Source organism: Protobothrops mucrosquamatus, unplaced genomic scaffold (assembly GCF_001527695.2).
Source record: "Protobothrops mucrosquamatus isolate PMUCROS unplaced genomic scaffold, P.Mucros_1.0 scaffold25, whole genome shotgun sequence".
NCBI lineage: Eukaryota > Metazoa > Chordata > Lepidosauria > Squamata > Viperidae > Protobothrops > Protobothrops mucrosquamatus.
Genome location: NW_015386410.1, coordinates 159,620 through 172,342, shown reverse-complemented (window position 1 = coordinate 172,342; position 12,723 = coordinate 159,620). Strand labels below are relative to the sequence as shown.

Genomic DNA, 12,723 nt, shown 5'->3' with positions numbered 1-12,723 from the left:
TACAGTTGTAGCAGCTTTTTAACCTGATAGATGTTGAGGTGGGGAGAGGAAACGTCTGGAGATGTTTTTTCCTACAAAGAAATAGGAGAATGGGCCCAAATCAAAATAGTATTCCTGATCTAATAAAGTGTTATATTCTTCTACATGACAGTTCTTAAGCTTCAACAGATTCAAACGAGAACTTGCACAACAAATAACAGCCCCTCCATTAAAATATACAGTATTTTATATCCCATCAGACAATGATCATTTGCCCATTCTTTGCCCCACCGCCATGCATCCAAAGAGCTTTCAGTGATAGATTTACCTTGGCGCTTACCTGCTCCGCTTCCTCTTTACTCATGGCCAGGGCCAATTGTAGCTGTAGCTCTTCTTCCCCACTGCTCTGGGGCCATGCTTGCTCTGCTTCTACTGGGGCATTTGCCAAAGACGACGAAGCAGAAGAAGCTGAAAAAGGAAGACAGGACAGGAGACAGTTGGTCCAGAATGCACATCTTTTCCATCTCAGTTGAAGGACCAAAGCAATCTGTAAGTGTGATGTTTTAGGTAGGCAGAAAGAAGAGGACGATCCATATTTCTCCTGAACAACTGCAAATACACAGTTTCTCACGCCACCCTTATTTGTGGTTGCCTTTATGACAGAACTTGGTCAATTTTATAGCAAATCTATGCACATCGTGGTAACTTTCGTGCTGTACCGCATTTTGGTTTACACCTTGTTCATTACATTTCTCCTACAGTTGCAGAACCTCAAGTGCAGGTTAGCAAGATGATCCAAAGGCAACACTTAAAATCACCTAAAATTGATAAACGCCGATCAAAACAACTGAAGGAGTAAAAAGTAGTTACGGCAATAGCTAAGGAGCCTGGCTACACTTCAAGACTAAGCAAACCCCGGTATGTGTGCTACAGCATGTCTCCATTTCATGAGTTTTGAATTCCATCTGGATCCAGTGAAAACAAAATCCTGCATTTCCAGGCTTGAAGCTTCCTGTCCCTAGAGAGTGCTGGACAGACCTAAAGACTCTGCTTCACATTTTTTGTTAAGCCAGCAAGCTTCCTATGAAGAGTCATATTTTCTGGATTATCTGTCTCGGGCTTTCTGGAATGACAAAGTAGGGGCAAAGTTTTTTTCCCCCCATTTAGTTTAGACAATATAAAAGAAAACCATAAAAACATTAAACTAAACGGACAGTCCAGACTAAAATAATCTTATAGGCAACAAAAATCAAACAAGGCAGGGATCCTAGACAAGTAATGATACATCAACCGCAGTCTTGGGACCAAAGCCAGGTTTTCTGGAGCTTTCTGGAGCCCTGGGAGAGAGGGCGCCATCCTTATCTCTAGCGGGATGCTGTTCCAGAGGGGGACACGATAGCAGTGTTCCAGTATCTCAGGGGCTGCCACAAAGAAGAGGGAGTCAGGCTATTCTCCAAAAAAAAATGTATTTAATTGATTTACGGCCCATAAAAAAACCTCTGACCATCATCAATTGTTGTGCTGGCACCTCACATGACCACATGTTGGGCAGGTCAGTTTTACAATTCGTTGCGGCATTCCACAATCATGTGACTATAGTTTGCAATGAATTTTGCCAGTTTTAGCAAACAATGCCAATTCATATGAATGGCTTTGCTAAACGGCTGCCATGAAAAGGGCCAATAAAGTATTGTTGGTCATGTATGTGCCTTGACATACGACTGCAAGGATGTTAAGATTGTAATCCCAGGCTCAACTGCAGTTATAAGTCGAAGACTAGAGCACAATGCTATAGTACAGGGGTCTTCAAACTTGGCCCATTTATGACTTGTGGACTTCAACTCCCAGTGTGCCTAGCTGAGGAATTCTGGGAGTTGAAGTCCACAAGTCATAAAAGGGCCATGTTTGAAGACCCCTGCTATAATCCAATCATGAGATGCCCAGGACATGAATAACTGTCTGAAGGGCCTCAAGGTGAGTGAGATAACTCAAACTTTCAAATTATGTGTAGTCAGAAGATTATTTGCCTGATGGAAATTATTTCGTCAGCCAAAAGTTGGGATTCTTAAAGCAAGTGATGTGATTTGACAAAATGTACATGGCACATTGAGAACAGAGTTGGCATCTCTCCCAGATGGGTTCCTTCAAAAGGAAATAAGGTGATTATTTCTAAACTTTAGTTTATTGCATTTTTAAATCACTATTTCAAAGACACAGTGCTGATCAACAGCATGAAAAGGCCCCCTAATTAACTCTACTTATACACAGAAAGCCAATTGGCACTACAATTATTTTATTTTAATAAAAAATAGGGAAATATGTAATAGAACAGGAAATCTGAAACTTATGTAGGGTTTTACATAACTAGGTATTTCCTCTCCTGAAATTACAGGCAGTCCTTGACTTACAACCACAATTGAGCCCCAAATTTATGTTGCTAAGCAAGGCAGTTGTTAAGTGAGTTTTACTGCACTTTTTTTAAAAAAAATGTATTTAATTGATTTTTTTAACATAATCATCTTAATATTTGGTAAACAGCATGTTGTCTGGGTTTATATTTAAAAAACAATAACAATTAGTTTCTATAATTCTATAGTCCACATAGTAGCTTTGCTTGATTTTTTCTTCTTCTCTTTTGCCAACCTTAAATTAATACAATTCTTATTATTTTGATAAATAACAATTAAATATATATTTTTAATATTTCTGCAAATAATAACCACATCAATATAAAGCTTCTTTTCTAACTGATCATCCCTCGTCATAGATCCTGTTTACAAAATTCTTATTTAAATCTGTTTTTCCTGCAATATTCAAAACATTCTTACCGGTTGAGATTTTCTCAAAGTTAATTATACTTAAATATTTAGGTCATTTTCCTCATACAGGCCATCCCAACATTTTTACATTTCTCAAGTCTTAAAAAAAAACAAACAAAAAAACAAAAACAAACCCACTTTTTAATGACCTTTCTTGCCAGAGTTGTTAAGTTAATCACTGCAGATTTTAAGTTAGTAACACGGTTGTTAAGTGAATCCGGCTTCCCCATTGATTTTGCTTGTCAGAAGATCGCAAAAGGAGATCACATGACCCAAGAAAACTGCGACCGTCATAAATATGAGTCACTTGCCAAGAGTCTGAATTTTGATCACGTGACCAAGGGGACACTGCAATGAATGTAGGTGTGAAAAACGGTCCTAGGTCACTTTTTTTCAGTGCCCTTGTAAACTTCGGTCACTAAATGAATTGTTGTAAGTCAAGGACTACTGATATCCAGAATGGTTTTTTTTTTAACCAACTGACTAGTCTAATTGACTTTAAAGCAGTGAATGGAGTTTCATAGTGCAAGGCCAAAGAAAGATAAGGCAGGTTATAAAGTTATTTCTCCATAAAACCACACACAAAGGCTCCCTTTCTGCAAAATTGGCTAAAAGCCCAGCTTACATTATGAACCAAAGGCAAAGCAGAGAGCTATCAATAGGATCTTGATTAGAATGAAACTCAGGAGGGTCAAACATTGTCCGAAATAGTTTTAATTATTCAGTACCTTCCAATAAAAAAAATAGTACTCCTATCTGCCCCAACTTCTATAATATACGAATAGAGAAGGGAAGCTTTCTCAGGAATTCTCATTTCCTCATCCAGGTTACATTGGCTCTTAACCAAATCTCAAATTAAGCAACTTTTGGTGACCTGGGGCTACACTTAAAAGTTGTTTTGGTAGGGGCAAGAACTATGGCAGATGGGGGAATGGTCCGCTCCCACAGAGAGGGCCTCCTTAGAGTGCCGTCGGCCAGACAATGCCGGCTGGCGACCCCCAGGGGGAGAGCCTTCTCTGTGGCAGCTCCTGCCCTCTGGAATGACCTACCCCCCAACCTACGTACAGTTGCGGACCTGCGCCTTTTTCGCCGAGCCCTGAAGGCCCATCTATTCCGTGCGGCCGGCCTGGCGTAGTTTGATTATGTTTTAGTGGGGGTTTTGTATGGGGTGTTTTTAGAGCAGGCCTGTTATTTAATTTAATTTTAGAACAGAAAGTTGTGTATATTTATCGTGGTTTTTAGTATCGCCTATTCACCGCCCTGAGTCCCGTAAGGGAGATAGATATAAATTTAATAAATAATAATAATAATAATAATAATAATAATAATAATAATAATAATAATAATAATAATAATAATAATAATAATAAATACTTTTGTTCACAGGTGTTTATTTTTTCCCCCCATTTAGGATAAAGACGGGAGATTTTTCCCCCTATATGGCATATACTCCAGAATAGCAGTGATTTTTCTGCCACAAAAAAGCAAATCAATTGATACAAAGGCTATAAAAAGGGCTGTGATGTGCAGCGTGCAACTCGCGGGCTGGAGACTGCCCACCACGGCTCAATCGCCATTGCAGCTTGTCTTCTAAACCTCCAAGTCAACTGTTACTGCCTGCGAAGGAAAAATACTACGGCTCTACTGATGCTTCTGCCTTACAAACTTGGAGTAGGATAACTTGCTGGGACCCACTCTCTCTTTGATATGTGTAACTTTTGTCCCATGGCAAGTTGTCCCATGGGGAGTTGGTTGCAATGAGCTGACCTAGACCAGGGGTAGGCAACCTGGGCTCTTTTATGACTCGTGGACTTCAACTCCCAGAATTCCTGAGCCAGCATGGCTCAGCATGGAAACCTTTCCCTTTCTCCTCAGCATGGCTGGCTCAGGAATTCTGGGAGTTGAAGTCCACGAGTCATAAAAGAGCCAAGGTTGCCTATCCCTGACCTAGACCCTTACAAACTGATAGGAAAGTCTACTAGAAAAGATCACAGATGCCAAAGCCTACAAGTATGAGCAGAAGGTGGTAGTAAATATGGTATATTAACAGGCTGTTAGCCATCCTCCCCTTTTACATATATTGTTATATTGTTATAATTTATAAGCCAGAATCTTTGGGGTCTGACAACTCACCAAGCTAGAACGAAACAAATTTTAGGACTTAGCAATCAGGGAATTGTAAACGTTGCAATAGGGTGATTCTCTGAAATCATAAATGTTATTTTTTAACAAGTTAGGTCTGATCCCTCCTCCCCCAAAAAACCTGGCCATGTTTCAAAAAGTTCTGAAATTCTGCCTCTTTCTCCAGGCCCCACATTATAGAGTAGGTCTTACATTTGATTATCTTTTAATCATTGCTTTTCTTCAGGGCTTTGTGTGAGGATTTTGTTCTTACTGTTTGTCTGATTTATCGAACTGCTTTTACTCTATGCCACCCAGAATGCTTACAGAGTTGGACAGCGTTATACAGTCCATTTCTAAAATTAAAAAGTAAAGAAATAAAATACATTTCCTGGAGCAAATAATTTGAGCTGTTTCACCTACTTTTAATCATTGTATTTTAAATTGTACAAGTGAAGCAGTTACGGAATCTTTGCACAACTTTTTTCCAGATGATTTTGTTGGCTTCACATTCCCAGCAGTATTTTCTGTCAAAAACTATAGTGAACTATTCTCCAGTAACCAAAAATTAATAATGTGGAACCAAAAGATATCTAACTTTCATCATGCTTTCTTGTCTCAAGCTAACTTTTATTAACACAAAAGCTTTTTACTTACTAGATAATAAAAACTTTTCCATTTTGAAAGGTAGGTGTCTAAAATAATTACTGAATTTCACTAGCACATAACTACAAGCCAAGCCATCAGACATGAAAAGAAATATTTCCAAAAATGTGAAATTCACTAGGGTAGTCAGTGGATCCTCAGTACCTTGTAACTATTTGCCAATGATCAACAATTCATTGTTATGCACTGCAGAAATGAGAAATTCTCCACTTTGTGTTATAAATTCCAATTCATTAAATATGTTATAAATATATAACCAAACCAAATTACAAAATTGTATTGGTATTTTTGATAAAAGAAGTGATTTTAATAGAAAAGTTTAAATATTCTGTAAAAGAAATACTATGCAAAAAAAAATCAAATATCATTTCAAAATAGTATTCTATAACAAAAAGAATATAGTATTACTGCCATTCATAGTGTAGGAGAAAGAGTGGAAGAACCTGGGGGAGGAGTTAAAAGAGGGATTAGCCTAGAATCCCTAAGAAGCTACAAGTAGACTAATCCAACTCCCTTTGAATTCCACTGACTTTTATTAAACTCCAAAGAGGTACTAGCCATTGGTTGAAAAGATCCCTATGCATAGGCTTAGCTATAAATCAGTTTAATTGGTTCCTCATGTCTGGACTTGGTCTCCTCTGTCTGATATATAAGACCCCATCTTTAATAAGAAATGGAAGTAAGAAGAAAAATAACTTGATCCAGAATATGAGAATCCTTGGCTTAGCATAGTGATGGCGAACCTTTTAGAGACCAAGTGCCCAAAAACTGCCCCTGCTCCGCCCCATCCTGCCCACTCTGCTCCAGCCCTCCTCCGCCCCACCTGCCCACAGGGCCACTCACCGCCTCCACGACCCGCCACAGATCGCCCAGAGTGCCATGGCGGCCATGCTCTCCGCCCGCACCCTGCAGCATCATCTGTGCGCAATGGAGTGCGAGGGTGGAGTCTTGTCCCCGCTGCCCGGCTCCATGTGCTTGGCTGCGCTGCTCTATGTGGGCCGTGCTCGGGGGTGACTCTCCTCCGGGGGGCTGCTGGTGAGGAAGGGGGAGGTGGGGCTGGGGTGACAGCATGTGTGCCCACAGAGAGGGCTCCGAGTGCCGCCTCTGGCATGTGTGCCATAGGTTCACCACCACTGGCTTAGCATCTATACACTCAACTGAGAATTTGAGGTCATCCAAATGGAGTTATTTTAAATAAGAATTACTTTTAAAATATCTGTTACCTTCTCCTGGTAGAAGGCTTTGGCTCTCTGGAGGAAACGGAGTGCCAAACACTGATATAGAATGATTATCACTTTCTATTCTAATCCTTTATCTTCTCTAAGCTAAGCATAAAATGATAATATTTATACCACACACAGAGGCATCATTGTTTTTCCATATAAAATTAGAAACAAATTCATCAAATCAAGACTGCTCCAGGAATTGCTCTCGTCTTCAGGCCACAACAGTACTACTACTAGCCAAAGAGATAAAGGTGATTGCAGCATCTAGAGCCCAAAATACACAGATGGGGTTTGACTAGATGACCTACAAGGTCCCTTCCAACTCTGTTATTCTAACAACATGCATTGTGCTGACCACATTACCAATCTCTATTGCAGATAAATTAAATATAGTGAACTCAAGGGAAAATTTCTCTGCTTCCTGACACCTGACATATGACTGACAGCTTTGCTAGTTAATCATCATTTTTCCCATTGTCCAAAAGGCTTTGGACAATGGTTTTTCCTACTCCCACAAACACACCCAAGAAACTTAATTTATGAGGGGAGCACTTCAGAAGAACTCAATAGGACTTGCTATTTCATATCTCTCTTATATGATGTCATAGTTTTATGGTTCGTAGATTTGTTTTAGAAATTGAAAGCAACTTTCTTATCTTCCTTTATCTACTGTACTTCAATCAAAGGGTGTAGGAGTGTTAACACTACACATATCATGAGGTTGTGAGTTGATTTTTAACTACAGGGCATTGCTTGGGATGTTCCTCTGGGCCGATATGGCTAGCAGTCTATCTCCAGCTCCATTTGGGGGTTGGAGTTGGGGGAGGGAGGAGGCTGTGGATATTCCCTTTTTCCTTTTTCTATTGAATTCTCTCTGACAATTCCCCAATTCCCTGTATTTCTGCTGAAATGGTTACAACAGGAAGCAAACGCTGCACTTTAAAAAAAACAACCTGAACCTGCCCTACCAGATGTTGTGCAAACAAATGTGGTGGAATTTGATCCAGAGGTTATCGATATGGAGAAAGGGCACCAGCAGATCAAGGAGACCTGTAACTCAATCTTAGAGCCTGGCAACCTGCCAAATTGGTGAGAGTTGTATCAGGGGCACACCTTTCTCTGAAGGCATAATTTCAGAAAAATGAACATAATCAAGACAGACGCCCAAAGGCCATACCAACCTTTTGGACAATGGGAAAAATGATAATTAAATAGCAGAGCTGTCAGTCATACATCAGATGTCAGGAAGAAGAGAAATTTTCCCTTGAGTTCACTATATTTAATTTATCTGCAATAGAGATTGGTAATGATGTCTTCATATTGTCCTTCTTGCTGTCCCTAACCAGAAAAGAAAAAGTGCACTGGAGACAAGTAGCAGGCTCAGATTTTTCAAAGATCCTCATAATTGAACCTAAACAGCCCAAACAATCCAGCTTCTACAAACAAATTCCAACGCATCACCTTATTTCATACTGCACAATCAGGAACTTCCCAAATGCATTTGGAACTTAGCTCTTAAAACAGTATGGTAATTCTGGAAGTTACGGTTCTATCACTGTAGAGATGGCCAGGCTGAGCCCAAGGGAGGGGAGGGACAAACATGTCATCAGTCTTGAGTCCCTTCGCATCCATAAGAGATACAAGTCCAGACCACCTTGAATTCCGTTAACTCTTATCTACTGCCAATTTATTCTGACTGCTAGTAGTTCAGATTCTTGTAGAGAGTATTAGCATGCAATAAATCTGTATTCATTTGCATTGCCTTGACTCTTGATTTCCTGTGCTTGACAATCATATTGTGAACTGGAGGAAACCAGAAGCGAGAAATGTTGCTATTTGGGAATGGGGTCACAATTGGTGCCTTGCTCCAGTATCAGAACAAGTGTAACATTCATCTGGTCACCAATTTCTGTTCTAATGCTTTTTCTCCAGGCTAAATATAAGATGACAGTGTTTATACCATACACCCAGAGACACCATTGTTTTTCCGTATACAATGAGAAATTAATGACATTTGATGAAATTAAGAATGCTCTGGCTTTCGGGATATTGTACAGGTAATCCTCGTTTAGCGACTATTTTTGGGACCAGCAACTGGGTCATTAAGTGAAGTGGTTGCTAAGTGAAACATTGACTGTGCTTACAATCTTACCTCAGCTTTCCTTTGCTTACAGACCTGCAATGGCGTAAATGTGAGGATTAGTCGCAAAGCTACTTTTTCATTGTTGCCATAACTGTGAACGATTACTGTATAGACATCGACTTACCACCACTCTCTTAGTGACCATTTGGAGTTACAACAGACCCCCCCCCCAAAAGGTACTTACGACCTGGATTTGAAGTTCTGATGGCCACACACCCCATGGTCACATGATCACATTTGGGGTGCTCGGCAACCAGCCTGCATTTACAGATATTTGCAGCATCTTGCAGTCATGTGACCACGATTTACAATGGGTATTTACTTCCAATCTCAAGCAAAAAAACCACTCATTGCAGACAATGGCTTGTTTACTGACTACAGCCGTGGTGGCGAACCTATGGCATGTGTGCCACAGCTGGCATGCAGAGCCTTCTCTGTGGGCACGTGCGCTGTCGCCCCAGTCCTAGGCCTTCAGCTGGGTTTTATAAAAAAATTTTGTTTTAGGCCTCCACCACCGGGTGCAAAAAAAAAATTATTCAATCAATCAATGAATTTCAACTTCTCGTGGGGAAAAAAAGATCTTGCAAAGTTGGAATTGATTGATTGAACTTTTTAGTCCCACCCAGTCTGCCATTACTACTGCAGCCACGCCCACCCAATGGGCCACGTCCACCCGGCACCCAATGATACATAAGTGGGTTTTGGGTTGCAGTTTGGGCACTCCGTCTCTAAAAGGTTCGCCATCACTGGACTACAGCATTCCCTTAATGACCACTGATTTGCTTAACCAGCATGGTGACCTGCTTAACAACTGCTGCAAAAAAAAAGTTATAAAATTTGGTTGGTCAAATGATGACCTGCTTAACCACCAACACAACTTAAGGCCATAATTCTGGGCTCAATTCTAGTTGTAAGTCGAGGACTACCTGTATGAGGCAGTTGCTAAACAAAGAATACCTCTATTGCCATTTCTACCCAAAGAGTTAAAGATGATTGCAGCAACTTAGAGACCAAAGTACACATTAAATTAAATGTGGTGAACTCAAAGGAAAATCTCTCTTTCCTCATGTCCAATGTATGATTGACAGCTTTGCTATTCATTCATTATTCTTCCCATCATCCAAAGGAATAATGTGGTTCTGTCCTACCCTATGAAATACATAGACTAAAACACACAGCGATTACTCCAAAAATCTCATTATACCGAAGAGGAATCACCTGGAGAATGAGAAATGTAGATTTGGATAACAAAGAGAACAATGTCAACTAGATCAGGGCTTTTCAACCAGTGGTACGGGTACCACCTGTGGTACATTGGCACCTGGCAGGTGGTACGCGACCATCCTAGAAAAGTGGTAGCGGGGGAGGAGAATGAGCTGAACCGGTGGCAGCACCACACAAGCCTGAGCGAGAGATGGGCTGGAGCTGCAGGGCTGTCAGGGCTCAGCGGAAGCGCCAGGATCAGCGCCAGGCTCCAGTTGGAGCTCAGTGTTGATCCTGGTGCTTCTGCTGAGCCCTGAAGAAGCGCCGATCAGCTGGAATGTTGCAGCATCTCCAGGGTCTTGTGATTTACATTCAGATGCTTGGCAACTGATTCATATTTATGACGGTCACAGTGTCCCAGGGTCATGTAAAGTGACCAAAACCTGCTGCAACCACCCAGCAGACGGGGGGGGGGGAGTAAAAACCAAACACCCCCCAGCCCACCCCCGCTGCCAATCCTCAACAGAAATGCTCACAATGAAAACCTCGGACAGGAGGAAGAGCGCCACCGGGTGGGCAGGCAGGTGTCTTGCTGGGCTGTGGCTTGGGGGGCACTTTTTTCACTGCCATTGTAACTTTGAACAGTCACTAAGCGATCTGTTGTAAGTCAAGGACTACCAGTACTTTATCACTTTTTTCCTTTTTTTTTTTTTTTGGGTCATCGAGTTTTTGACACCTTGCTAGGCGACTGGTGGTACTCGGATGTTGCCATATCCTAAAAGTGGTACAATGGGTGAAAAGGTTGAAAAGCCCTGAACTAGATCAAGGCCTAGAGAGCTTACCGGTTGCGGTCTGGGCCAGCTTCTCCTTAGTTTTGAGGGCATGGGCCCTCTCTTCTTTGAGACGCTCATCGTCTTTAAGGAGGGCCACCAGCTGCTTGGCCTTCTCCCGCACGTTGACCCCTTGATCTTTGCCATCCCGGTCAACGTACTGAAAATCCTTTAGTGTTTGGATGGCGTAGATGTTCTCTTTACACTGCTGTGCAACCCGCTCTGAGCCTGTCTTGATTAGGTATTCCATAAGTGTCATAGCCTGAAAGAGATGCAAGAAGAAACAAACTCATGACATAACTTAGAAGATAGCCCAAATTTAGCCACTTGCAGTGCCCTGTGTTTACGTTTGGTTTCCAGCAAAAATGGCCACTTGGACAATGGGTTCACTTAATGACCAGCACAAAAAAGTTGTAAAATCAGGTGTGGTCACATGGACTCACTTAGTTAGAAGCTTTCTAGGGTTTCAGACCTTTCCAATCTTTCCTGAGGATGTCATGGTCTGAATTTGGGATCGGGTGGATGAGAAGTTGGCTCTCTACCACTGACCAACAGCCCCTCCACTTGCATGCTTGAGGATTAATCTGCATTTGAGCATGAATTCACATATTTGGACTTTTGGGATAAAGCACGCCGACTGCCATGCACCTATCCATTCTTCTGAATACTGTGCTGCATGTGTCCAAAGAAGTATGCCTTCTATAATAAAATGCACACCATAATACATATGAATGTATTCCACTTTCTTAATAAGGTATCTGTGGAGCAGTGTGGGAATGGAATGAAACAGACTTAATAGTGAATCGCTATGAAAAAAAAGAGAACAGGCACCGTTACCAGACAAATATATATTTCCAAAAACAAAAAGACGGCGCACGCTTGCCTTATAGACATGACGCCAATTTTTCCCGTGGTCATTGAGACGCTTCCAGATCATGCTCATGATTTCTGAGAAGGCTACCACATTATAGGTGAGATCGGCAATCTCAGACATGAGCGAACTAGATGGGCCCCAAGGGTCATTTGATGTAGCCTCCCGGACCTTGATTTCGGCTTCGGAGTAATTATGTACAATATTCTTCATCTGGCGGCGCAATGAAGACGTCGACATGGTGGTGATGGCGGAGTGGAGGATGGGAGAGAGCCAATTGGTACGGTACCCCAAGCTTCCTGTAGATGGCTCTGAAATAAGCCAGGCTAATGGTAGCCAAAAGGGCTCTCTGGGTTAAAGCAAATCAAATTTAACCAACTGCTTAAGACAGTGAATCCTGTATATCCAGTCTGAACGGAACTTAGTTTGCTTCACAAGAGGCAGGCCACGACTTCTGCTCCTGTGCCACTTGCTTGAAGTCCCTAGCTGGCCAGACACTCTCTGAGCATCCATCTGGGCATTGCAGCCATTCCGGGACACGGCTGAAAAAGAAAGAGAAAAACTTTTAACGCTGATTTATTTAGATTGCTATCCCACCTTTATTACTTTATAAGTAACTCAAGGCAGACAACATACATAATATTCCTCCCCCCCTTCCCCCCCCCACACAACAACTCTGTGAAGTGGGCTGGACTGAGAGAGAGAGAGTGGCCCAAAGTCACCCAGTCGGGTTTTGTGCCTAAGATGGAACCAGAACTTCAGAGTGTCCTGGTTTCTAGGCAAGCACCTTCACCACAACACCAGGCCTGGAATGAAGGACATCATCCCTGTTCCTATGCATGGTTTGCATGAATCCAATCAGGTC

The 12,723-nt window shown here is 41.7% G+C and overlaps 1 protein-coding gene across 1 annotated transcript in view; it reads right to left on the bottom strand.

The window, feature by feature from the left end:
- LOC107283085 (epsin-1-like) overlaps window positions 1–12,270 on the bottom strand; it is a 28,474-nt gene extending 16,204 nt beyond the window's left edge. Inside the window, exons 1-3 of the mRNA XM_029283131.1 lie at window positions 11,871–12,270; window positions 11,000–11,249; window positions 320–447 (exon numbers count right to left, since the gene is read on the bottom strand). Of these exons, the coding sequence (XP_029138964.1) occupies window positions 320–447; window positions 11,000–11,249; window positions 11,871–12,098 (606 nt within the window). The 5' untranslated portion in view covers window positions 12,099–12,270. The remainder of the gene's footprint in view (window positions 1–319; window positions 448–10,999; window positions 11,250–11,870) is intronic.
- Between the last annotated feature and the right edge of the window lie 453 nt (window positions 12,271–12,723).